The sequence below is a fragment of the Lagenorhynchus albirostris genome, chromosome 1, assembly GCF_949774975.1.
Source record: "Lagenorhynchus albirostris chromosome 1, mLagAlb1.1, whole genome shotgun sequence".
Lineage (NCBI taxonomy): Eukaryota > Metazoa > Chordata > Mammalia > Artiodactyla > Delphinidae > Lagenorhynchus > Lagenorhynchus albirostris.
Genome location: NC_083095.1, coordinates 141209526 through 141236781, shown reverse-complemented (window position 1 = coordinate 141236781; position 27256 = coordinate 141209526). Strand labels below are relative to the sequence as shown.

At 50.3% G+C, this 27256-nt stretch overlaps 1 protein-coding gene across 2 annotated transcripts in view; it reads left to right on the top strand.

Annotated features, from left to right (window-relative positions):
* The window catches only part of LRRK1 (leucine rich repeat kinase 1), a 166792-nt gene that overhangs the window by 97175 nt on the left and 42361 nt on the right, over positions 1-27256 (top strand). The window contains exons 23-34 of one of the 2 annotated variants that reach the window (XM_060155428.1): positions 600-739; positions 2557-2806; positions 5251-5417; positions 8100-8297; positions 9273-9550; positions 11154-11348; positions 12129-12280; positions 16761-16878; positions 18126-18242; positions 21338-22188; positions 22575-22676; positions 24551-24724. In XM_060155428.1, coding sequence (XP_060011411.1) covers positions 600-739; positions 2557-2806; positions 5251-5417; positions 8100-8297; positions 9273-9550; positions 11154-11348; positions 12129-12280; positions 16761-16878; positions 18126-18242; positions 21338-22188; positions 22575-22676; positions 24551-24724 — 2742 coding nt within the window. Of the gene's footprint in view, positions 1-599; positions 740-2556; positions 2807-5250; positions 5418-8099; positions 8298-9272; positions 9551-11153; positions 11349-12128; positions 12281-16760; positions 16879-18125; positions 18243-21337; positions 22189-22574; positions 22677-24550; positions 24791-27256 lie in introns of those variants that run through there. The other variant, XM_060155437.1, reaches the window with a different exon arrangement.

The window sequence follows — 27256 nt, the reverse complement described above, 5'->3', positions numbered from 1 at the left end:
AGTACCTACCTTAGCTCCTTTTTCCTGTTCTCTCTCTTTTTTTTTTTTTTTGAGAGAGAGAGATAAAGTCAGCTCAACAAGTTAGTAACTGATTTTTAATCAGGTTTAGTTTAGTACATACAAGATTATTTCATACTTACAATTAATTTTTCAAAATATTTTTTTCAGCTCTGTGAGAAGGAGGGGGGAAAGGGGAAAATAACTTTTTTGAGGGCCTGCTTTGGGCCACTCTTGGTGCCTGGTGCTTTCATATAGATGTTCCCACTTAAAGCTCACAGTTGCCACTTGGCAGATGAGAAGCCTGTGGTTCAGATGGAAAAACCTTCCCCAGGGTCACACCTAAGGGTTGGATCCCAGCCTGAGCATCCCTTCCTGCAGTCCTCATTGTGTCCGCTTCACCATTTTGGGGACAGTGGGGGGACAAGGCAGGGCCATGCATGGAAGTACACAAACGCAGGAGCCTCCTCTGACAGTCCTGCCTGGGCCCCTGCAGAGGGGGTGGTTCCTGGGGGTTGCACCCTCACCCTGAAGGCAAGGAGATTAAACCAGGGCCCTTCACAGCCGATAATAATGGACCCCTTTTTGTTGCTGGGTTGCAGTGTGGAATCCTCGGATGTGAACTGGAAAAAGAAAAAAAGTGGAGGAATAAAAATCATTTGCCAATCGGAAATAAGGGACTTCTCGGCAATGGCTTTTATCACAGACCATGTCAACTCCTTGATCGATCAGTGGTTTCCTGGTAAGAAAATGTTTTTGAACCAGGTCTTGGCTCATGTTAATATTTCTTTATAAATCGGGGTGGGGCTCCTTATTTGGAGAACAGAAATCCCACTGTGGTTCAGCCCAAGGGGACCAGAGGGGTCCTAACAGACCTTTGGCAGAGTCTTAAGCCCCGGGGGAGTCCAGCTGTGGGCATGGGTGGAGGTGCTATGAGGAAGAAGTGGGCCCAGACCCACAGGTCCTGGGAGGGATTTGGCCTCTGGCTGCCCACAGCGTGGGGGAAGAAGAATGCCCCGGGTACCGCACATGGTCTAGGAAGACCCTCGATGTGAGCCTCACGTGTTTTTGTTTACATGGTGAGGACAGGGCTGCTGAAATCCAGGGGGGAGCCTGCAGCTGGAGATTCATCCCTTGTGCAGGGGTGGGAGGGAAGGCACCACACCTGCCAAGGGCCCCCATTTTCCTTCCCTGCCTACCCCAAACCCCTGAATCCCAGCGGTGATCAGCCACCCACGTAGCCCTTTCCAGCCCCTTTGATCAGTTTCTTCATTGACAGTCCACCCAAAGAAAATACTTTTTGAAGTGAAGCTCTTGAGGTCCTCTGTTTGTTTTGCTACTGAAGTGGAGACAAACCCACTGCGGGGCATCCTGAAGGGAGGAGGCTATCCAGTCAAAACCAGGCAGCCTCTTCCCTGTGAGCCCTCAACTCCGGAAGCCTGGAGACCAAGAGAGCAGAGAGCGAGTTTGGGATCCTAGTGCCGCCTGCTAGTCCAGTCCTCTGGCCTCCTGAGCTGGCTTTCTCACCCTTACACCATCCCTGCATCCTGGGAGAGCATCAAAAGAAATGCTTAAGAAACAGTGGCTGGGCGTGCTCCAGATCATACTCTGGACACCCGGGTCTGGGGTCCTTTGGGTGTTGATGGGAAAGGTGACATACAAGGAAAAAAAACTTAAAGGAGCCTAAGGGAAGGTAGTTTAGTGTGTGGGTTGGGCAATTGGGCGGTGCTTGGCCGTACAATGGGGGCCTCTAGACCATTTGAACCCTACGAGCCCTTTGTGATCTCCCCACAACAGGTGCTGCTGGGGATTTGACTAGGGCCTATAAGACAGGAAGGACTGAGCTGAGGGCCTGAGACAGGGCTGCCTAGACACAGCACCACCAGCCAGCTGGCAGGATGTGTTACACACATGTGCCCAGAAAATTCCACGCGTCCACCCTGCACAAAGCAGGACATCAGCTCACCCTTCTGGCATCTCCACGGGACAATTTAGAGGGTGTTTCTTTGTACCTCCTTTCAGGGGTGTGCAGAAAAGCTGTGTCTCCTGCCCAGGGGAACACAAGTAAAATGACTAGATTTTTTCTATTATAATTTGTACTCATTTCTCCTCCTGCATTGCTCTTCTAGAAAAGATCATAGTAATTGCAAGCCTTATGTTTCTAATTTTAAGAACGGCTCCTTACTGGTTGTGGTTTGGTCATTGGAGTGTGGCATAGCTCACACAGCCTCCAATGTCCTTCCAGTGCCCAGCTGTGCAGGAGGGATCCCCAAACTCTCAGCACCTCCTAGGCCAGCTACCCCTGGGTCTAGACGCCCTGGCGACTGTCCAGTGCATCCCTGGCTCCTCCCTGCAAGTGTCTTTTAGGATCGAGGATGGTGCTCCCCAAAAAGGAACCCAAGTGCGGCAGTCATGTTTCAGCCACTCCCAGGGGTCCAGGCCAGGGCAGACAGACACCCTCCTGTGAAAGGCTCACCCAGCCTGGGGGTACAGATGCTGTTCAGGGACCCGCCTGCAGCCGCCTTTTTGTAAGCTGACTCCTGCTGTGTCCCCATTTAGCCCTGACGGCCACGGAAAGTGATGGGACCCCACTGATGGAGCAGTATGTGCCCTGCCCAGTGTGCGAGACCTCCTGGGCTCAGCACGCCGACCCAAGTGAGAGATTGGAGGATGTGCAGTACTTTGACATGGAAGACTGCGTGTTGACAGCCATCGAGCAGGACTTCATCTCCTGCCCCAGACACCCCGACCTCCCCGTGCCTCTTCAGGAGCTGGTCCCTGAGCTGTTCATGACCGACTTCCCGGCCAGGTATGCCACAGCGCCGATGCACAGGACCCAACCCCAGGTGACTTTTAGGTTCCCGGCCTAGGCTGCCTGAAGGGAAACAGGCTGTCAGCTTTCTTTTTGAAGCCACACAGGCCCAGCCAATAGGCCGAGCACTTAGAAGTTGAAGTCATCCTGGGACCCCACACCATTTCTCCCTCACATTAGCTGGTGCTCTTTTCCACTGAGCTGGCCCTCGTCTCTGATTCCTACTTTGCTGCTGGATCAAGGAATAGAAGACAAATATCCATTGGTGTCCAAAAAGGGGGCACTCCCAGATGTACCGCCTCATTTTCCTTTCTTGGCAAATGCTGACTCCTCACTGCTACCCTGCAGCTGAGCATTTAGATCCCCTAAATCTGTTCCTGGAGATGAGTCTACCTATATTAATCTAAGATAATAACTGGGGAGAGAATGCTGGAGAAAAGAGAAAACGTTTTGTGGTCCCACCCTATAGGAAACAGTCACAGAATCCAAGTGCTTGGTAAAAGATGGAATCTTCTGTAGTCATGGAAACCAGAAGCCATGATTTGGTCTCCCTGGAGATAATTTGACATTGGTGGTTAGCAGTGTTTTTGGAGTTGTGAAATCCTGTTGTTTTCTTATTCAAAGGATTGCTATTTGGTTTCTTTAAAGAAACCCTTGGGGGCGGCAAAAATATTTGTGTTGTCATTTTTCCAAATTGCTCCCCCACCCCAAGAAAATGGATATGGAGTACTCTGAGATATTGCAGGATTGTGGTTCCAAAACATGCTTCTGGATGGGTCTATTAAATTAAGAAATCACTTCCTACATTGGAAAAATTTCCCCCATAGATCTTTTTAATATTCCCATTACCTCATTGGTAGAAATGACAATTAAATACCACTCTTCTGAAAAGTGACTTACCTTTATCTCTAGATCTTTAACATGAGGGTTGTCACCTCTTGGAGACCATATGCAGAGATTTATATATGTGCGAATCAGATTTCATGGTGGGGTGCCCAATTAGGCAGCTCCAACTTTTAGAGTTTTCATTTATTTGCTGAACCTTGTTATGTTTTATGCCCCCACTGAATCTGGGCTATTGAGTCTACTGTATGGAATCTGGAAAGCAAAGCCAGATTGGTTGTCCCTGTTGGTTTGGATCTAATTGCAGGCTATAGCATGGTTCTTAAACCAAGGTACTCGGCTGGGAGTTGAAATGCCCAAGAATCCGAACAGAATTCACAATCCAGCAGAGACTCTCTGGAAACTTTAGCTATGGCCCAACCATGCCCCAAAGCATCACACTCCCTGACTGGGAGTTTAGGCAGGTGGGGGCAGGGGCAATCTGGCATCCACGGAGCCTTGTCCTGTGTCCCCAAATTACAGGAGTCCTAACAGAAAGCCCCAAGGGATCTTCAGCATAGCCACTGTTCCCTGTCTCATGAGGCTTCCAAGTGCCCACACTTCCCGAGCGGTGGTTTTGGGGTGGGCACTTGGAGAACAGCCCAGTTCATCTTCAACTACATCACCAAGGTCTACAATGGGTACAGTTGCATCTGCCAGGAGTGTGATGTGGTTGAGCTATGCAGAGTCTGAGCAGCTGCAAAATCTGTACCTGGAAGACATGGGCAACAACTGCATGGTTGCGGGGTGGGAGAGGGGCATTGGTCTGTTGGGCCAGGAGAGCTCCAGGGGAGGCACCCGGCAGAGGTAGCTGAAGAGGAACACTGGGGGACCTCAGCAAAGCAGGGGGAAGCCCGGAAATGGGAGGGCATGCGGCTTCCTTGCCCACCCTCCCTCCCTCTTTCTCTCCCTTCCTGCATCTCTCCCTCTTTCCCTTCCTTCCAGGAGTGACTTGCAATATTTCCAAAAGCCCAACAGAAGTCCCCCTTTTACCTAGGATTAGAACACACAGACAGGTGAGAAGATCTAAACTCCCTGCCTTTGGGTAAAATCCTAGCCATCAATTGTGGGGACACTGGCCATGCCGATCAGAAGCTCTGCATGGCCATTTATATAATTATTGGCTTAATAAAAAGAAATGAGGAAACAACTAACCTAGCAGTAAATAAATGCAGTTTGTCTGATGGATACTAGCTCTCAAAGCATAGAACCTTTTGAAGGAAAATGTCCAAAGGAATTCTTTTTCTGTGTCTGCCACCTTCAGAGGCTTCACTCACCATCCACACCTCTGAGGCCATTCCTGTTATGAGCCCATTTTATAGAGGATACCAAGGCTTGTCAGGGCTGAGTGACCTGCCCAGGGCTGGGGTTTATCCCAGATCTGTGTGACCTCCCGGTGGCTTTGAACCCTGACTCTCCTCAGTGGGAACTAATGGCCAAGCACATTCTTGTACCCGCCCAGCCCAGGACCAGCCTCCCACCTCAGCAGGCCTCTCCAGGTTATAGGGGGCGGGTAAGGAGGTCTGTTCTAAATCCCCCACATACTGTGTTTCCGGCAGGCTCTTCCTGGAGAACAGCAAGCTGGAGCACAGCGAGGATGAGAGCACTGTCCTGGGCCAAGGTGGGAGTGGCACCATCGTTTACCGGGCCCGGTACCAAGGCCAGCCCGTGGCTGTGAAGCGATTCCAGATCAAAAAATTCAAGAACTTTGCTAATGCCCCTGAAGGTAAACAGGGCCCTGTATCGTTTCTTTTCATATGTGTTTTCCCTTGGTCCAAACTTGCACCACCTTAGAGACCCCTGAGGCCACACAGGCAGGGGAGGAGGGTGAGAAAAGCCGATGTGGGCCCCAGGGGTAGCCCCGCTTTATGCCTGGCAAGAGGTGGGCCAGGCCTGAGAATCAGGCTGAGCAAGGCCTAGAAATTGCTTTTGGAGATTACTTTCTTGTCTGGACCTGAGCCCCCAAGAGCACGGACCATCCTTACAATTTCCATCTGCTCCGTGTCCAGCACAGGCCTGACACGTGGTGGGCACACAGTCAGACCTCAGGTGGACCTCTCACCCTGGGCCACCCCACCCAGCCACTAAAGGGAGGACGGTGGGCACTCCAGATGGATGAATTGGAAAGCCAGCATGGGTGGCTTCTCCCTTACCCCCTCCACCTGAAGGAGGGCACACCCTCTTGCCTTGGCATGCTCAGGTCCACACATCATGTGCAGCTCAGAGATGTTCTAGAGCAACACGTCACCACTTAATGCCCAGCTAGGGCAAGTGCTAGGAGGCTTCCTCCCTTCCAGCTGGCTGGATAGCACATTTCTCACTGTCCCTGGCTTAGCATGGTTATCTTCATGATCACAAGAGGAATTTACACTCTTGGTAGAAAAATTAGAATCATAGAGCAATATAAAGAAACAGATCAGAAAGAAAGAGACATGGGGCTTCCCTGGTGGCACAGTGGTTGGGAATCCCCCTGCCAATTCAGGGGACATGGGTTCGAACCCTGGTCCAGGAAGATCCCACAAGCTGCAGAGCAACTAAGCCACAACTACTGAGCCCACTCGCCTAGAGCCCATGCTCTGCAACAAGAGAAGCCACCACAATGAGAAGCCCGCACACCACACCAAAGAGTAGCCCCCGCTCGCCACAACTAGAGAAAGCCCGCACCTAGCAACGAAGACCCAATGCAGCCAAAAATAAAATTAATAAAATAAATTTTTTAAAAAAAGAAAGGAAGAAACAAAACCATAGTTACATGCAGAGAATGTAAATCTAAGAGACTATTGACAAACACCATAGCCAATAAGAGTTTGATAAAATTGTTAGACGTGAGCTCAGCATCAAATTTGGCAACAATGACCCATTAGAAAATGCCTTCCATGGCAGCAATTAAACCATAAAATATTGAGGAATAATTAATATTTATCATTCAATTTAGTTCTCATCTAAATTCCAGCAGGGTGTGTGTGTGTGTTAAATCTGACTGATTCTAAAATGCATGTGGGGACTTCCCTGGTGGTCCAGTGGTTAAGACTCCATGCTTCCACTGCAGGGTGCACGGGTTCGATCCCTGTTTGGGAAACTAAGATCCCTCATGCCGCGCAGTGTAGCCAAATAAATACATAAAAATGTTTAAAATAATGAAAATAAAATGCATATGAAGTGACAAAAACCCAAGAACAGCCAAGAAAATCCCACAAAAGAAGACAAAGGAGAGAGGCTTGCCCAGCAAACGACTGACTTATAAGTCTCCAGGCATTAAGGCAGTGTTTTCCTGAGGCACGGCTGGGCCTGTCAAGGGAACGGAGAGAGCCTGCATGTGTGTGGGAGGCGAGGCTGGCACATGGCAGAGGTAACATCAGGAGTCAGTGGGAAAGGCTGACTATTCGCTAAACTGGGGCAGACTTGGGTCAGCCTTCGACCATAGTCAGAAACATTCTTAATGGTCTAAAGACCCAATGTGAAAACTAAGACTTTCACACTTAAAAAACAAGTTTGTCTGGCACACACATAGATCTGGCACAGTTGATACATTTTAACTGCCAAGATTTTCTTCAGGCTGTTTAAACTTCCATGTCCAATGATCCCTGATTTTAAAATCTGAACATAAGGGAGGGACAGATCAGGACACAAGAAGACAGGCAGGACCTGGTGGACACTGCTCAGTGACCTCAGGGCTGGCAACAGCCTGGTGGGTGACCAGTTGGTGGGAAAGGCCCCTCAGGGGGACTCAGGCAAATGCCTTACATGTGGGATGCATTTCAAGGACATTGGGAGAAGGTCCCAGCACAGCCCACCACTGCCCATAGACCTTTCTCCTCTGGGCTGAGATGACGTGTCACAGGCTCATGGCTGCCCCATGGTTTTCTCTCTGGCTGACAAGAGGGCAGTAGTTCTTTCTGCCCTTCATTGTCCTGGCTCCTGGCAGGGAGTAAGGTGAGCAGCAGCGACCAAGCCCCCAGCATCCCTGCAGATGAGCAGCGGAACTTGGTTACATGCCAGACATGTTGCCTGAACTCTGGGTTACACTCGGGTATGCAGGATTGGAATAAGATCCAGTTGAGACCCTCAGGCAGCCAGCAGCGGGGTGGGGTGAGGGCTAAGAGAGTGGGTGACAAGGGTGGGAGCATGTGCACCAAGGGGATAGGAATGCCGAGTGAGACAGGACAAGTGTAGACCTGGGGAGGGGGCTTGATACCAGCCCGGATGCCTCAGGAATGCCTACATTTGGTGCCAAAATTGGGTGACGATATTGCAACCCCAGTTATGTTGAGTGACTTAAAATGTAAATCCTGGCCCTGCCCAGCCCCTCGAGTCCCTGTGAGGCAGCTCTGAGTGTGACAGGGCCCCCACGCAGAGTCGCCCTACACAGGCTCCCCAGGCAGTGGTGACAGCTGTTCTCTCCCTGCAGACACCATGTTGAGGCACCTTCGGTCCACAGACGCCATGAGGAACTTCTCGGAGTTCCGGCAGGAGGCCAGCATGCTGCACGCCCTGCAGCACCCCTGCATCGTGTCCCTCATCGGCATCAGTGTCCACCCGCTCTGCTTCGCCCTGGAGCTCGCCCCGCTTGGCAGCCTCAACACCGTGCTGTCCGAGAATGCCAAAGGTACCCACCATGCCCAGAATCTTCCACAGAGTGCTGCCTGGGGCCCGCCCCGGCCCAGTCCAGCCTGTGGGAGGCCAGAGAGCCCATGGTGGGCAGCTCAGGTCCTGGGGAGCCATCTGTGGCCGGGCACACCCACCTGTGACTCATGTGCCACTCCCAGTGGGTGATAAAAGGGCTTCTCCAGGCCTAAGTGCTGGGCAGTGGTGTTGGCGAGGCTGCAGGAGCTCACAGTTAGGAGTCAGACAGAGCCATGTTCCAAGTCCAGGCTGTCTGCCATAATCCAGGAAGTTGCTTAATTTACTCATCCATAAAAGGAGGATGAGATGATAATAGCCCCACTTGGAGGGCAGTGAGAGCATCAAAAGAGGCAGCCCAGGGAGGCCCGATCAGCAGCAGCCTGGTGAGCCCAGTAGCCACATAAATCTCTCCTTTGCCCATAGCTCACCACATCTGTCCACGATTGTTAAAAATCTGAGACCCTGGGGTCAGTTTTATCCTATATTATTTTTTAACAGAAGTTTTAAATATTTGCCCTGAGAAATGGGTAACTAAATTCCAAACAGCTGACAGAGGGAAAGAGGTAGATGTCTTTTAACTCAGCAAGAGGAAATGCAGTTAAAATCAATTATTCCTCCCCCAGTGGAAGAGATTTTTTTTTAATGGAGTTCTTATACCTGCAACTCACCCCTTGACATTATAGCAATCTTGGCCTGAGATGAACTCTAGGAATTTTGAATCCTTGCTCTTTTTAGTAAAAACACCAACAATTGCAGAGATGCAATTCATGAGATGCCATGAAGCGGTAACAACAAGCATTTCTAACCTAAATAATCTTTAGAAGGTTGTTCTCTGTCTCTTCTGGCATCCAGCCTGGAGAGCAATGAGAACGTGTCAGTAGAATATAAAGTATTTGGGGAGACAGAGGTAAGAAAAGAGTTGTTATGATGATAGTTTGATAATTTTTTCTTTGCAAAGATTCTTCCTTTATGCCCCTGGGACACATGCTCACCCAAAAAATAGCCTACCAGATAGCCTCCGGCCTGGCCTACCTGCACAAGAAAAACATCATCTTCTGTGACCTGAAATCAGACAACATCCTGGTCTGGTCTCTGGACGTCAAGGAGCACATCAACATCAAGCTGTCAGACTATGGCATATCCCGGCAGTCATTTCATGAGGGCGCCCTTGGCGTGGAGGGCACTCCTGGCTACCAGGCCCCAGAGATCAGGCCTCGCATCGTGTACGATGAGAAGGTACAGACCCTAGCCCACTGCTGTCCCCTGGCCCAGGACTGCATAGTCCTGGAGGCACCTGCAGCTTCTGGGCTCCACATGCCCCCAAGCACACATTTCTCCCTCTCCCGTGCTCAACCACAGGCACTGGCTTGAACCACAAGGGCACAGAGGCCTGTATCTACCTAGTAATGTCACGGGTGACTTCTCCTTAGCTTCAGAGCAGTGACCTAGCCTCAGAATACTCAAACCTCAGTTCAGGAACATAGTGAAGGCTGTGCACAGTGGACAAAAAGTCCAAGACAGAGATGGGTCCGGATTTGTGTCCCAACTCTGCCATTTAAATGTGCAAAATGGAGACAGAGGACCAGCCTCACAGTGGCTTGTGAGGAACAGACAGATAAGGAGGCTCCTGGTCAAATCAAAAGGCAGCATCACCAAAGCCAAGAGAAGAGAGTGAATTCTGGCAGGTTAAGCATGGCCTCCCAGGTGGCCGCATGGCCAACCTTGGCTGAGACAAAGGCTAAATGCTTGCCTTCTTCCCTGAGGGCTGTTTGGTTGATGCAGGCACACAGACAACTTAAAAGCATCTTACAGTGCTCGCCTTGCATCTCGTGCCAGCCCTGGTTAATTAATCAGCCAGCAGTGAAACTCCCCTGGTCTGTAATTTCTCATTATTTGGTGATTTGCAGATGGGTCATTGACTAATTGCTTCAAGAATGACCCAAGCATATGTGGGTTAAATTGGCATCTGTAGCTATTAACCAAGATAGAAAAGACAAACCAGAGTGACAAAAATAAGCTTCTTAGTAACAGGTGACAAGGCACCTCGTAACTAAATTTATAACAGAACCTTCACATTGAAAACTCTCAGGTCTACCTTAGCCATTCTCCTGCTAAAAGGTTATTTCTTGACCCTCATGGAGACCTGTGTAACTCTCTCCTTTAGGCACATTTTCATGACATTTAGAGGAATCAAGATGTTGTGATCTGGGAGACTTTCCCCTCTTTATGATTTGCATGTACTCCTACTACCAAGCATGTTAAACCAAGAGTTTGCATTTTCCTGCCTTGTTTTTATACTTAAGGGAAAGGACCATGGCATCCTTCGAGCCCTTATCCAGTGCCTGACAGCAAGTTCTTATTATGTGTTTAGTGGATGGGTGGATGGATGGATGGATGGATGGATGGATGAGTGGATGGAAGGAAGGAAGTATGGGGGGATGGATGGGTAAATGGACAGAAGGACAGTCAGATGGATGCATATATGGGTACAAAGGAAGATGCATAGATAAATGTCCAGAAGGACAGGTGATCAGGTGGGTGGCTGGCTGGATAGATGGATGGATAGAAAGAAGGGAGGGAGGGAGGAAGGAAAAAAAGGAAGAACTTGAAGATAGATGGATAAAGGGACAGAATGATGGTTGGTCAGATGGTTGGTGGGATGCTTGGACAGGTAGAGAGAGGTGGATGGATTGGTGAAATTGATGATTGTCTTCCTTTGGACAGGGCCCACGTTTTCCTTATCTAACGTGTCTCCCCACTCCCTCTCTCTCTCAGGGCCAGCTTGCAAGATCTGCTGGGCCCAGGAAGGGGGTCTGACTTGACTTGCCTCTCTGCCTAGGTAGACATGTTTTCCTATGGGATGGTGCTCTACGAGTTGCTGTCAGGACAGCGGCCTGCGCTGGGCCAGCACCAGCTTCAGATTGCCAAGAAGCTGTCCAAGGGCATCCGCCCGGTTCTGGGGCAGCTGGAAGAAGTGCAGTTCCATCGACTCCAGGCGCTTATGATGGAGTGCTGGGACACAAAGCCTGAGAAGGTACCTGGGGGCACAGAGCCTGGGGGCCTGGCAGCTCCTGCCAGCTGGTGGAGGCTATGGGTCTCCAGAGTGCACATGTATGGCTGCCTGCCCACCCTTCACTGAGGGTCTAGAACAAATTGGGCAACGCTTTTCTGCTCATCTCTTCTACAAAGAGATATGTATTACTTCTAATACATCCAGTTCATTTTCTTTGAGTGGGTGTCACTCTCAGGAAAAATGAAGTTTCTTTTCCTCCCCAACTTTTGTGTTACATCATCATGCGAATAAAGCAAACCTTTATAGTGATACAGCCCCCATCCAAGAGCAGAGAGAATGTACGTATCTCTTTTTAAAGTATGGGAAGAAAGTTTGCTCATGAGAAGCAGGAGCCATATTATCATTTTGAAGCTAGTTGTTTTGGGAAGAGACCAATGGTTTCAAGGTTAAAACTCATTTATCAAATTAGATGATGCTAGTTTAATGTATGGAGAGTAAATGAGGTCTGAGAAAAAATATTTTCCAGATTTTGTGTCCCTGGGCATGGGGGTTGGAATATCAGAGTTTAGGCTAACCTGACCACCTGACTTTGAGTTGCCATGGATAATGGTGACCCAGACCCTGGAAGGGTTTGTTTCTGGTATCTGAAGTTGTTTGGGCCTCTTGTTTTGATTGGGTGCTGAATAAGCAGATTCCACTTCTTCCTTCCTGGTTCAAGACTCTTAGTTTCAAGGAAAGAACGGGCATCCATCTGGTTGTAAGTGACCCTTGCTTATGACCCTGCTGGCCTCTCTCCCTCAGCGACCACTGGCCCTGGCAGTGGTGAGCCAGATGAAGGACCCAACCTTTGCAACCTTCATGTACCAGCTGCCCTGCGGGAAGCAGACGGCCTTCTTCTCGTCCCAGGGCCAGGAGTACATGGTGGTGTTCTGGGATGGGAAAGAGGAGTCCAGGTAACGTCTGAGGCCTACCGTGCCCTGCTGGTATCAGAATGCGGGGGGGTGACCGTGGACTTGGGGAGCAGTCATGGATGACCATGGTGAGAGATGTTTAGTGGACAGTGTGTTGAAAGCCTGATGAAGTCTGCTTGAGAGAGAAAACAGTCCATAGACATGCACATGTGGGTTTGTGGATAAGAGAAGCAGAGAACATGTGATGTCTGCCAGGGACATGGGGGGTGGGGGTCAAAGGAGGGTTTTGTTTTAAGATGGGAGTTATTTGCAGCTTGATGGTAGAGGAAGTAAATGATGCTGGGGGTCAGGAAGAGAGGAAGGTACTGGAGCGGAGTTGCTGAGTAGAGTGAAGGGAAGGGGTCCCAGGAACAAGCAAGAGGGATGCCCTTAAATAAGAATTCATGCCCCCCCCCACCTTCCAGGTGCATCTCTTTTTCTTAGTGATGTGGCAGGAAGGACAGGGACATTGGGGAGAGGCTTTGCGTATTCGAGGAGAATGACAGAGAGGCCAGGGACTTGGAAAGATAGCATCAGAGACTTAGCAGAAAAGCACCATCCTGTGTGAGACCCTTCAGTCCTGGCCAGGGGTGTGGCCTCTCCCACCTACCTAGAGTGACATCTTCAGAAGCAAGAGAGCATTTCATGGCACAAATAGTCTTCTAGGAAGCCTAGTGCAACATTTGCAGGTGCTCAAATCTGATAAGGCTTAGGTAAAGCAAAGCTTAAGATGCAATGAGATAAGTGGAAGGGACTTTGCCATTTCCCTAGGTCACTATTGGTAAGGTTTTCATCAGGTTTTATGTCACTGGGACTGAGTGTTCTGACATAAGACGTGCTCTAAGAAAAACAAAAATGTCCTAAAAAATAAAAATAAAAAAATATGTAAAAAGTGTATACATATATGTCCACATATATGTAAAAAATACATATATATGTAGGTGTGTATATACATATACACACAGTAATTATAATGTCGGTGGTAGTGTTGCTATTTTAAGGCATTGCTTATAATTGTAGGGTAAAGTTAATGAGTAATTATGTTGGTGCCATGCATTGCAAATTGTGATACTCAGCATGCAAAATATAAAAGATAGGTTAAATGAAAATACTGTAGTTCTGAATTTAAATTGGATGGATATGTGAGTACTTTAGCTTTAAGAAAAATGAACTTATATTTCATAGCTCTGCCCATTGAAAGGGCCTAGAAACAATGACCAACCAAATACTAGTGAGCACCCCTAGGATGCAGATGGTAGTCTCTTAGTGCCAAGGGGAACCAAGGCTTATTGGAGAAGTGGCTGACTCCAGATTTGGGGCAGGAAGTGGACCTGAAACATCTGACACACTGGAAACAAGGATGCCATCAGAGACTTGTGAGGGTGGATCAAAGGGACTCAGGAGCCAATGTGAATAGGTTCCCACTGGCCAAAGATAGGGCAACCAAGGATCAGTAAGAATAAATATCTGCAATGAATTGAGACACATCAAACTGTTTAAATTCATTAGTTTCTAATGCCACTTAATAAAAAATAATAATTTAAAATTTTTTTAACTTATAAAACTCCTCATTGATCATCATTGGAGGCTCCTAGGGAACAAACCTATTATTTTGAAAACTAGTCTATACAGAAAGAATCAAGGTTTTATTCTGCCTTTCCTATGTGAACTGTGCCCCATGGTAGCTAGCAAAAGAGATGATAGGAGGAAGTTTTTCTTTTTAGAGTAAATGAAGCTAATAAATGAAGAAGAAATGCTAGAATTAGAATGTCAGCATTTTGTAATCTCTATTGAAATAATGGATGTAGGCAGTTATCATTAATGATCACAAAAGGAGCGAGAACCAGACATTGTGTGCCTCTCAATAGAAATACACAACCCCAATGAGGAAGTATTCTTGCCTAAAAATTCAGATGTAATCTAATCAAGACTCCAGATCGGGGACAGGGGAATGAGGTAGATGAAACCCTGGGATGCAGGAACTCCACAGGACACCTCCCAGTGTCTTCATCACATGACCTGCTAGGGGAGAAAGAGAAAGAGGGAAGGAAAACCTATCAAAAGACTGAGACATAAAAATCAGTGGAAGTGTGGACTTTCTTTCACTGCTGATTCAAGCAAACTGAAAACAATAATGAGAGAGTTGGGGAAGTTTGAATACTGGATATTCATATTAAGGAATTATTTTCTCTTAAGGTGGGGTCATGCATTGTGGTTAGGTTTCTAATCATCTTTTTTTTCTAATCATCCTTTAGAGATAAATGCAGAAACATTATAGATAAAAGATGATTTGGGGGATTTGCTTCATAAGAATCTGGGGAGAGAAAAAAAATGGATGGGGGCAGAGATGAACTGACATGGCCATACGGTGATAATTACTGAAGCTGGGTGATGGGCACATGCTCTGTGATATGCACACTGTGAAAAAGAAGAAATGAGGGAGAGATTGATAGGTGGGGCCTGGGCCCTCTGGTTTGAATGACAGCACATGGTTTTCAAACTCCTTTATGGGCACAGCATCCCGATATCACAATGCTTTTGGTGGAATGTCACAATCTCAGAAGACCAGGAAATATAGGCATATTGCCTATCATGAAAATAAAGCCCTCTTACTATTAAAGAGTATAAATGTACACATAAAATAAATTGAAATGCTCACCAGTGTATATAAAAATAAACCCAATTTTCCCGTCAATATTTATTTCCTCAACAGACTGTAAAATCTTTTAAACAAATAGAGAAATTTTTAAATTATTAATCTTTTTATTTCAGGGATTTTTACAAATCAGTGGGAAAAAATACTAAAATCCAATAGTAAATAGGCAAGGAACATAAGTATCCTTTGAAAAAGGTACACAGAGAACAATGAACATATTTTTTAACAATTGAACTTACTGGTAATCAAAGAAATATAAATTCAATCTGCAAGATAACTTTTTTTTCTTGCTCATCATGTTGGCTAACTTTTTTTTCAAAGATAATAATGGATGCTACTGAGGGTGGGTCATACCTTACTGGTGAGCATCTAAATTTGCACATCTGTCTGAAAACCAATTTGTCAGTATGTCTTAAATGGCTTCGAGATACTTATACCCTTTGACCTAGTAATTGCCAGTCTAGGAACCTTTCCCAAGGTTGCAGGGATGTTGGGGTGCTCAGTGCTGCTTCTGGCATGGGCCCTGCTCCACCCCACCGCCCAGCAATACTTTCTTCACCTTCTCAGTCTTACAGACTCACCCAGGATATTGGAGACAATACTGCTCAGAGCTGTAAAAGCTTATCTCCAGAGGGAAGGGGAAGCCTCTCTCTGTGACTTGGGAGGGTTTTAAAAGCTCACCCCCAGCCTGAAGAAGGGGCAAGCTCACTGGAGGGTGAGGGGAAGAAATTATGGCCAGAAGCACAGAGGGCTGTGAGCCTGGGAAGTGAGAGTGGAGAGGGAAATGAGACCGAGACCATTCTGAATTAAGGAAGGGAAGTGGGTGAGAAGAAAGCGGGGACATGCAGAAAACAGGATACACATAACAAAATTCTTGTTGGATGGAATAGGGGTGTGTTATCCTTTAAGTTTCTCTATATTTTTAATTTTTTCCAAGTTAAATGTAAAGTTATTTATAATATCCTAGTTTTATTTTTTCAATGCATAGAAAAAAGACTGGAGAAAAAGGGGGGAATATAACTTTGAAGAAAGTTTTCATTTGCGGATTTTTCACTCATCTCTCATCATCTGCGAATACACGTTATCAGTCAACAATGGCAAGGGTTTCCAAACTTTGATGGCAGAAAAATGTTACATTAAGAACTGCTATCCACTCACTTGACTTATTCCCTTGGACTGGGGAAAAGATCTGTGTGGCCTGGGTGAATAATCGACCCTGCCCCAGCTGCAGTCTTCCCTCCAGGCAGTGAGCATGCTGGATGCCTATCAAGGATGGTGGGGAGATGGCGATGCTGGGGAACATGGTGGGGCGGGTGAGTGAAGGGCCACTCTCATAAACAAGAGCTTGTTAGTTCTCAGAGCACTTATGTTGGGGGCCCGTTTTGAGACCCCCAGTCTACTCTGAAGTTCCCCCATCTGTCTCTGGTTGACCTGAGGTACTCTGCTGTGTGTGTGTGGCGGGGGCGCAGGGGGGGAGACATGGCCAGTGGGAGGGCAGGGAGCGGCCTTAGTGCAGGTACAGCCCCCTGGTGTCCCTTCATGCTGTGGGCAACTTTTTGAGCCCTCAAAGGTCACAGAAAGAGGAGGGTCTTTCTTCTGCTTGGGAATGGCCTTTCTCTGCCCAAATGTTCAAGCATTACCAGGCAGGCAGAACCAGGCTCTTCCCCAGACATGAACAGTCCTTGAGTCTCTTAAAACATGCGAAATTGGACCCTGGGCTGGAAGGGGTGGACAAGGCCCACAGCTGATGTCCTCCTCCAAGGCTGCTACAGGCCAGGCCAGGGAGAGGGAGGCCTGAGCTGACTGCACAGTTGTTGCTGATTGTAGGAACTACACGGTGGTGAACGCGGAGAAGGGCCTCCTGGAAGTGCAGCGCGTGAGCTGTGCGGGCATGAAGCTGAGCTGCCAGCTCAAGGTCCAGAACTCTCTGTGGACGGCCACTGAGGTAACCACCCCGCTGCAGGGCTCTCATCGAGGTGGGCGACACCAGCCCCTGGGGGGTCCCATTTAGCAACTAAATATGCAGGACACCCAGGTACATTTGAATTTCAGATTTAACCCCAGCCCACAACTGTGAGACCCCAGAGCAATGCCAGCAGCCCTGTGAACAAGCAGCATATCTGGGATTCAGCTAAGTGTCAAGTGCAGAATCCCAGCAAGAGGAGAACCCCAGCAGGTTGGCGAAGTGACTGGGTTTCTTATAACATTACCTGTCTACACAGCAAATCCACTCAGCTCTGAGGCCTCATGCCTTCATGTAAAAAGGTCAGCAGAAGGCGCAAGGAACTGTCTTCTGAGAACTCCAGAGAGGAGTGCCCCAAAACAAATGCTCTGAAGCTACTGGGTGGGGGTGTATGAACTGGTGCAGGCTTTCCAGATGGCAAGTATGGTTCAAATATGCATCAGAAATCTCAAAAATATTTGTACCATGTAAGCCTCTGCAATTTTAGCTTTAAGAGTTTGTTCTAAGGAAAAAACCAAGACACGCACACACACTCAGACTAGATAGGTGTATAAGAATGCTCATTCCAGTATAATTCATAGTAGTAAAGACTTGAACAGAATAAACATCTGACAACAGATGAGCCAAATTCTGAGCGATAGACATGCATCATACCCTCACAGACCAGGTGGACAGGGCCTCTGCCTGCACTGATCATCCTGGGAGAAGAAAAGTGTGGAAACAGCATAGAAGTGTGGTCCCACTGTTGGGAACACGCACACACACCAATACCCACGGAAAACTGAAAGTCTGGGCCCCAAATCCCAAAAGTGGCTTTCTCTGGGTATTGGAGTATGGGCGATTTTGTTTTTCTTCAGTATATTCTGTAGTTTTCCAAGTTTTTACAAAGAACAGAAATATGAAAACAACCAACCAGAAAGCCTCAATAAGTTACTTTCCAAGGCGTAAAGGGCCTTCTGAGACGGAGTGCACCCTAGGAACCGGCAGGCCTGTTGCAGCCCAGCTCTCATGTTTTTTTTGTTTGGTTTTCTTTGGTTTATTAAGTCTTTATTGAATTTGTTACAATATTGCTTCTGTTTTATGTTTTGGTTTTTTGGCCGTGAGGCATGTGGGATCTTAGCTCCCTGACCAGGGATCGAATGCACACCCCCTGCGTTGGAAGGCAAAGTCTTAACCACTGGACCGCCAGGGAAGTCCCCCAGCTCTCATGTTGACTGTCTCCTCCGCAGGACCAGAAGATCTACATCTACAGCCTCAAGGGCATGTGTCCCTTGAACACGCCCCAACGGGCTTTGGACACCCCAGCCATTGTCACCTGCTTCTTGGCGGTGCCTGTTATAAAAAAGGTGAGGTAAGGGGGAGGTGGTGCCTAGGTCTCTGATTCTCCCTTCCCCATTCCATTGGGCGGGTGGGGAGGGAGCAGAGCCATGCTCTTCTGGATCACCAAGCCTAGGTCACAGTCAGCCTTAGAGAGACAGGAGATCGGGGCCATCATTAGTGGGCTAAGTGGAAGGCTTGCATTCTGCATGCGTATGCCACAGCCCCAGTTCAGGTGAGATGCTTTTCTGGTGCAACTGGTGTCAAGGAGCAGTTGCATGTGTGCCCTTCCCCTTCTGAGAGCAGGGACCTCAGGAGCCTGGCCCAGCACCTCCCACAGCCACTTGGTCACCGGGCCCTGGCAGGCTGCCACCCCTGTCAGACAGCCAGCTCCCCTCCCCCTTCAGCTCTGCCTCCTCTGGAGTGCTCAGCCTCAGTCCCAGAACTCAGTCCCTCTTTGTCCAGCATGGCCCTGAAGACTCAACACCTCAACTTCTAGCCCCTGCCTTTCTCAAATGAGTCTGCGAGTGGTGCCCTCCCCAGCCCTGGGCCCCGGCAGGGCTGCTGATCCTCAGGATCAGACCCAGCCCACAGGGCCGGCCAGGGCTCACCCCCCGCTGCCCCCTCACACCCCTCCCCACCCAGCACCGCACTCTGAGCAGGCCCTTCCCTCCAGAATTGACCCTGCCGCTCAACACCTCTTCCTCTTCATTTCTGAAGATCAAGCGCCATGACCACCCCCCCAAGAAGCTGCCCCTACCCTCGCCCCAGCTCCTCAGTGGCGTCCCCAAGGCTTCTCTGGCCTCCAGAACCCCTTTGTGGGCCCTGAGGCCCCTATTTGTGCAGCTCCCTGCTCGAAGGGTCATTATTGGTGAGGCTTCGTTAAAACATGTCGGCTATTATCATCTGATTCCAGTTCTCCCACCTGCAAAATGGGTGTAAAAGAGATTGAGAGGAGGATCTCTGGGCATAACGTACCCAAATCTCTGGGCCAGCGCACTGAGTAAATTTGAGCATTATTACTACTTCCTGACAATCGTGAAATATATGCACTCTCCTCTCCACCCCTCTACAGTTTCATTTCTTAAGAAACTGAGATCAGGGACTTCCCTGGTGGCTCAGTGGTTTAGAATCCGCCTGCCAATGCAGGGGACAGAGGTTCGATCCCTGGGCCAGGAAGATCCCACATGCCGCACACAGAGCAACTAAGCCCGTATGCCACAACTACTGAGCCTGTGTGCCACAACTACTGAGCCTGTGTGCCACAACTACTGAAGCCCCCACACCTAGAGCCCATGCTCCGCAACAAGAGAAGCCACTGCAATGAGAAGCCCGCACACCACAACAAAGAGTAGCCCCCGCTCGCCACAACTAGAGAAAGCCGCACGCAGCAACGAAGACCCAACACAGCCAAAAATAAATAAATAAATTTATTTATTTAAAAAAATAGAAACTGAAATCAACCTTAGAGTCATTTTTGACTGTGGCCCCACGGGCAACTGGGGAGCTCGGGACCTGGTTGCACTGAAGCACAGAACTCAACACAAAGTGTTATTTAAAGCCATGGCTGGCCAGAGCCCCAAGCCAGGGCACCACCACCCACTCGACCGGCTGGAATAAAGCTGGCTCTGTGCAGAGCCTCCCTGCCAGTCTGCCCCTCAGAGGCCATGCTGCCCTGTGGCCACGGATGACAGACCCCTGCATTCTTGCACGCACACATCCACACCCATCTGGGATGTGGGACTCACCGCCTGGCTGGGGCCCAGAGCCGGGACTGATAGAGACCTTGCTCCTATTTGCTTTAGCTGTTTTCTTTCCTTGAATCCTGAAGGTGGATTTCAGTAAGCTAGAGGCTGGTTCACTCATCACCTTGGATAGCCCAACTTCCCAGCTCCCAACAAGGGGGCTTTCTGCTGCTCACCCTCCCTGGCACAAGGCCCACGTCTCTGCTGTCTCCCAGCTCTGGCTTTGTTCTCCTGAATTCTTCCTGGCCACCCCCCAACCCCACCCAGGCATCTAGGCTGCTAAGCTGCTCTCCATTCCCAGCTCCGCACGGATGCTCCGAGGAGGCCTGGGCTGGGCCCAGCATTCAGCACAGTCTCTGCAACTTTGGCCTCTGCCTGATGACCTCTGGTGGTTGTAGAAGAGCACATGCTTCATTGCGGGGGCAGGAGACACCCCAAGACCCCATCATTGCCTAAACCACAGGCATTTCAGAGTAGATGTGGTAAGCGGGGAATGTGGCATAGTGGCCAAAAAGTGCCTCCACAAGAGGGTTGAATTTGGAAGTGATTTCTTCAAGAATTACAGCATGTGTTGTGACTTGAGCATAAAACTGGGGGGAGTCACAGAGGTGACTGGGACTCAGCCCTTCCCTGTGCAGGCCAGTGCCGGGGGCAGTGGTGGGCACGCAGACCCAGGCCTGCTCTTACGGAGCACCCGGCTTGTGGGGCAGCAGGCAGGAGGCCAAGAGCAGACCCATAGGGTGTCCACAACTGCTGTCACCTTAAGGAGCAGATTTCAGGGGAAGGAGGGCGCCACATCCTGCCTCAGAAGGAGGCCCTGGTGACCTGAAGGAGAAGGCAGCTCCCTCCTGCTGGCATTGCAAGAAGCCCAGGTTGGGCTTCCCTGGTGGCGCAGTGGTTGAGAGTCCACCTGCCGATGCAGGGGACGCGGGTTCACGCCCCGGTCCGGGAAGATCCCACATGCCGCAGAGTAGCTGGGCCCGTGAGCCATAGCCGCTGAGCCTGCGCATCCGGAGCCTGTGTTCCGCAACGGGAGAGGCCCGCGTACCGCAAAAAAAAAAAAAGAAACCCAGGAAGAAAAGCTGTGTGGTCCAGGCAACATGTGCCCCTTGCTTGGGTGCCATGGACCTTTTTCCTGCTGCTCACAGGAGGGGGGATGGGTGTGGCTTTTCTGGGCCTGAGCTGCACCTCCTTTGGGAGCATACCCAGAATCTCCCGCTGGCAGCCGCTGCCTTTTTAGGAGCTGGCTTCTCCAGGAAGTGCTGGTAGAAAGCGCATGCCCACCTAGAGTACGTGCAGAGATGAGTCTTGCACCGACTGTTTCTGTCCCGGGTGCGCGAGACGCAAGGGCATCAAGCATCCCTGTCTTCTCCCCGCAGAATTCCTACCTGGTGCTGGCAGGCCTGGCTGATGGGCTTGTGGCGGTGTTTCCCATGGTGCACGGCACCCCAGACCACAGCTGCTCCTACCTGTGCTCACACACAGCCAACAGGTCCAAGTTCAGCATCCCAGATGAAGACGCGAGGCAGAACCCCTACCCCGTGAAGGCCATGGAGGTGGTCAACAGTGGATCCGAGGTCTGGTATAGCAACGGGCCGGGCCTGCTGGTCATCGACTGCGTGGCCCTGGAGATCAGCAGGCGGCTGGAGCCCTACTCAGCCCCTTCGGTGGTCACGTCAGTCGTGTGCGGCTCTGAGTGCCATGGGGAGGAGGTCGTCTGGTGCCTGGACGACAGGGCCAACTGCTTGGTGATGTACCACTCCGCCACCTACCAGCTGTGTGCCCGATACTTCTGCGGGGACCCCAGCCCCCTCAGGGACGTGTTTCCTGTGCACCCAATGGGCCTGGAGCCCCTGGACTGCTCCACAGCCAGCCCGAAGGAGCCCAAGAAGGACTGCATTGCAGACATGAGCATCATGTACAGTGAGGAGCTGGGCACGCAGATCCTGACCCACCAGGACTCGCTGACCGACTACTGCTCTATGTCCTCCTACTCCTCGTCTCCACCCCTCCAGGTGCCCACGTCCCTTGCAAGCCTACCCTGCTCCCCCGCAAGCTCTTCCAGCTTGCCTTTCTCCACTGACTGCGAGGACACCAGCAGGCTGCTCGAGCCCACCACGGGCTCTGACAGGTCTGAGCATGACCTGAGCCCCGTGGATGGCGAGGCGTTCAGCCAGCACCTGCAGGCTGTGAAGATCCTTGCCGTGAAAGATGTCATCTGGGTCCCCAGGTAGGTTTCCCAACAGGGAGTACCATCCTGCACCACCCACTGCTCTTGCTTTGGGGGCAGAGTGAGGGGAACCTTAAGGTACTGTCAAGATCCATCAGGAGCTATTCCCTCTCTTCTGGAACTGGAGGGAATCTCTTTAGCAAATCTAAGAAGGGCTGCACGAAAGCCCATCAGCCCTCCAGAGAACTCAGGGCACCACAAAGGAGAGCCACGGTCAGGTTTCCTACTGGGAAAGGCCTCCTCGCCCTGCTCCGGGGCCCTCTCGGTAACTCAATCCATTTGCAGAAGCTGTGTTTGTTCCCGTGCCTTTCTGCACACCAGCTCTGTTTCCCTTGGAGAGTACAGCCCTAGACAAACAGTTCCCCTTCTGGGTTTTGGTTTCTTAGGCGTGGTGGAGATGTTATCGTCATTGGCTTGGAGAAGGATGCAGGAACCCAGCGGGGCCGAGTCATCGCTGTCTTGAAAGCCCGAGAGCTGACTCCGCACGGGTAAGACTGAGGGCAGCTCCTAGAGAACCCAGGGTGTGGCATAGGGAATCGAGGTCTCACTGCCACCTCCCTGCATGATGGCCGCCACCCTTCTGTCCTCCACCAATAAACATGGTGTCCACCACTGTGGCCATAGACGGAGGACAAACAGGCAGCTCCTAGGCGATCAGCAAATACCAGCTGAACCGGCCATCACCCACTGGTCATGGATGCCTGTTTTTGGGGTGCCCAGAGCACCTGTGGACCAACTGCCCTGCCTGGGGTATGCCTCCAAGCTCAGCTGCAGTTGAAATGGGGATCCAGTTGATTCCCCGTCCCTCCTGCCAAACAAGAGAGCCCTTCCTGAGGTGCCTCTCCTCCCATACAGCACCAGGTGAAGCCACACAGCCAGACCACACCAACCTTTGCCATGCCTACCCTCGCCATGCCCATTCCCAGGCTCAGCTGTACCCATCTGCTGGGGGTCCCACCAGGAGGCAGGCCAGACTCCATTGTGAGGGTCATGCTGGGCAGAACAGCCTGTCCAGACACAGTCTGCCTGAATATAGAGATGGGAGGCTGGTGCCAGCCAGTGTTGGAGTCGTCAGGCAGCTGGCAATGTCCACACCCCTCACTTTGCTGAGTCCCACGTGGTTAATCTCCCTTATGGAGAAATCGCATTCAGCCTGTTTTCCCCAGAGTAGGATGATGACAGAGGAAATGTCTATGGCACCCGGGCCAGTGACCCTTGCCCTGCAAGTGATACTGGAGACAAGACCTGGGTTTGCTGCTGAGCACCAGCTGAGTTTGTGGGCGGCAGTAGTTCCCAGATCGCAGGTCAGGCTTCCAGGGAAGCAGGCAGGTCTGTAGAGCCCGGGTATGTTGACCTCAGAGTACCCACCATTAGTTCCCCTGAATTTTCTCCTGGTGTTGTTTTTCCTATTTGCCCCCCAAAGACAGGTTTACCAAGAGCCAGGCACACTCACTGTAGGGAGTAAGCAGCCCAGGCAGCCAGCAAAAGGGAGGCCAGCTTTTTGAGATGCACCTGAGACGTTTATTCCCTTGGCAAATAGCTACCAAGTGCCCGAGACATGCAAGGCCTGAGGAAGTGGAGGCCCCTGCACGTTCCAGTTTACATGCTGGCCTCAGTGCCAGGCAGGGCACACGGCAGTGTGTGCTCGGAGGTGGGACACACAGCCCCGCGGAGGCCCAGAAGGAAACTTGCAGTGTATGCCCGGATCATGCAAAACAATCCACAGGCTCAAAAAAAATGTACATAGTTAGGACTTGTTGGTACAGGTTTTTTGCCTAATATATTGCCCTGTATTTCTTAAGTATGTGGAAACTTAGAAAGGGAGAAGAATCATGCCTGGGCTGGGTGGCAAGGAAATTGAGTTAAAGCTTAAAATCTGTCATGGACCATTGATGAGCAAGAATTATTAGGTAGAATTGATAATTCTGTCCTCCCTCAGCATCTGCAGGGGATTGTTTCCAGGACCTCTGCAGATACAAAAATCCGAGGATGCTCAAGTCCTTATATGTGAAATGACACAGTACAGTCAGCCCTCCGTATCTGAGGATGCCAAACCTGTGGACACAGAGGACTGACCATTTTTTCTGGGCTCTTTGGGGTCTGAGGTGCATTAGGGAGGATACCTGCTCTGAGGTGAACCTGAAATGATGCCCTAGGCCCCTTTTTAGGCTTTAGAAAGACTGCCCACAGGCTGGACCACAGAGAGAGAAGCAGTGTGTCCCAGCACATTGGTGGTGCCAGGCTGGGGTGCACAGATGCCCCCTTAACCAGGCTGTGTCCTCCGAAAAGGTGCAGGGTGAGGGTCACAGCCCCGACCAAGTGGGTACCCCTGTGGGTTTTCTCAGACCCCCTCTCTCTGCAGGGTGCTTGTGGATGCTGCCGTAGTGGCAAAGGACACAGTTGTGTGCGGCTTTGAGAACGAAAAGCTGGAGTGGTGCCTGGCTGTCTGGAGGGGCTGGGGCACCCGGGAGTTTGACATTTTCTACCAGTCCTATGAGGAGCTGGGCCGGCTGGAGAATTGCATGCGGAAGAGAAGGTAATTCCTGTGAAATGAGCATTTCTCGGACCTGGACAGCATGGGCCAGCAGCCTGACCTCTCCACCTGCAGCCGGCAGCCCGACCTCTCCACCTGCAGCCTGCAGCCCTCTAAAGACCCAGGAGGCAGACTGGGTTCTCCTCTGAACCACTTGCTGCTAAGAAGTGCTGAGAAGTTCCCACCCCGCCCAGGTTGGGGGGGTTGAGGGTTCTCCTATCCTAGGGCTGAGTTCCCTGGATACCCCCATCCCCCCAATGCTGGTTTTACAGCCCAAGGGAAGATGGTGGGGTCTGATTGGGCCAAAGTCCACCTGCCTCTTCCATCCACTCTCAGGGCTGGGCTGGGTCACACGAAGTGGGGCTGGGCCTTGCTGGCATAATGGGCCTCCCCACTTTCACCCCCAGGTCTGGGGTGGAATTACACTAGGGGCTCTCAATTGGGGAGCAGTTCGGGGCAGGGAGGGAGGAGGGCTGTGACCCCTGCCCCTTCCCCCGGTGGCTCACAGGCTCTCAGCACATTTCTCAAGCTCCTGAGTCCCCGGGGCCCGGGGCCCCGCTCGGGCAGGCTGAGATCAGATGTCCCCGCTTGGGAAAGTCTCTGTGTGAAAAGCCTTAGAAGGACCCCAGCGAGGAGCACTGCCCAATCTGGGGAATGAATGAGTTTCTTTAAGTGACAGGGCTGGAAAGCCAAGAGCCAACACAGGGCCGAGAGCACCAACTCAGCCTTTACATTCCTCTCCTGTCGACAGAAGGCAGAGAGACTCAATCATCAGGACTCGAGAAAGGGCCTGTGTTTACAGCTTTGTGAAATAAATTTGGATGCAGCTGGAGCATAAACCCTGTTTGCACATAATAATCTTGTTTATCACTTTAACAAGTTAAGTCATATCTCAATGGTTAGGACTCTGTGAAATCACATCGTATGAGGCTTATATCAAATTATGTATTTACTACGCAACACATACAGCAGAGTAAAAAAGTGAAATTGTTAACAGGGTGATGTATGGGTATGATGGCAAGAACTTTCATAAATTGCGCACACACTTGCATGTACGTACCTATGCACAAATGTTCACATCGTTATCAAGAGTAACCATTTGAGGCTGCTAAACCCAGAACAGGAGTGTGAATGTGAGATCATCCTCCAGTACAAGCTGTTGACCTTTTTCTAAAATTAAATTATAAAAATCAAACAAGATTTTGCTTGTGTATGTGGGCAAATGTGATTCCTTTCATCTCAAGAGTGAAGTCATGGCTTTCTGTCTGTAGAGTACATGTAATAACAGCGCAGACTCTTCCCACCCAGGCCCACTCACTGCCCCAGTGGAAGGGGCAGCCCCTCCTTGGCCCATGGCAAGGCTGCCCCTAAGCAGTTTCTGTGGGCAGAGATGGGCTGTGGTCTCCCCACTTCCTTTTAGTGGCCTCAGGGGGGCTAAGGGTCTGAGCCTCCCCATGTCACAGCCATTGGCCCCTCAGCAGTTTCTTGGAGGTCACCACTCCCCCTTTCTTCTCATCTTCGCACCCGATAGCTGCCTAGTTAACTTCTCAAATGCAAACTGGGTCCTACGCCTCCTCTGCCCCAAACCTGTGGTTCACATCCCCCGCAGCCAGACTGCTCTGAGACACTCAGGGCCCCACGATCGGGCCCCAGCCTGCCTTTCCACACTCGCCCAGCCCCAGGACTAGCACAAGCTGCAGTGAGTGGAGGCAGGAGCTCAGCTCGTGGCCTCTCAGAGCCAGCTGAGGGGGCTTCTTCACGAACTTAGAAACCATACGGAAATGGTCCATGAACTTGAATACCTAAAACTTAGACACTTAAGTGGAAAAATTACCACAAACTCAAAAGATGGACAATCAGGAAAAATATATTTGTAACAAAAATGAGAGACAAATAGTTGGTTTATCTTTTAAACGAAGAGTTTGTACCTATCGATGAAAAAGAGAAAACGTGAGAGGAAAACAGGTAGAGGATATAACACTCAACCTCACCCAACAGTAAGATGATAGTCATGGAGACAAAAATAAAATGCTATTTATGGCCCTCATGTTGGCATCCACATGGAGCTCTGAGGGCACCTGGCAGAAGGACCAGCACCCGCAGAGGCCCTGTGGTGGGATGAGCTGCTCTGCTGGAGGGCAGGTGAGAAGTGGGTGTGGCTGGAGCATTTGGTGGGAAGGGAGATTGCGGGGAGGGCGGACAAGGCATAGCATCAGAGGCGTGGGTACCCATCGAAGCAACTGGGGTATTAGCAGGGGTATTCGATGATCTATTTTTTTATTTTTATTTTTTAATTAATTTATATATATATATATATATATTTTTGGCTGCACTGGGTCTTTTTTGCTGCAGGCGAGCTTTCTCTAGTTGCAGCAAGCGGGGATTACTTACTCTTTGTTGCGGTCCGCCGGCTTCTCATTGCCGTGGCTTCTCTTGTCATAGAGCACAGGCTCTAGGGCATGCAGTCTTCAGTAGTTGTGGTGCGCGGGCTTCAGTAGTTGTGGCTCACAGGCCCTAGAGCGCAAGCTCAGTAGT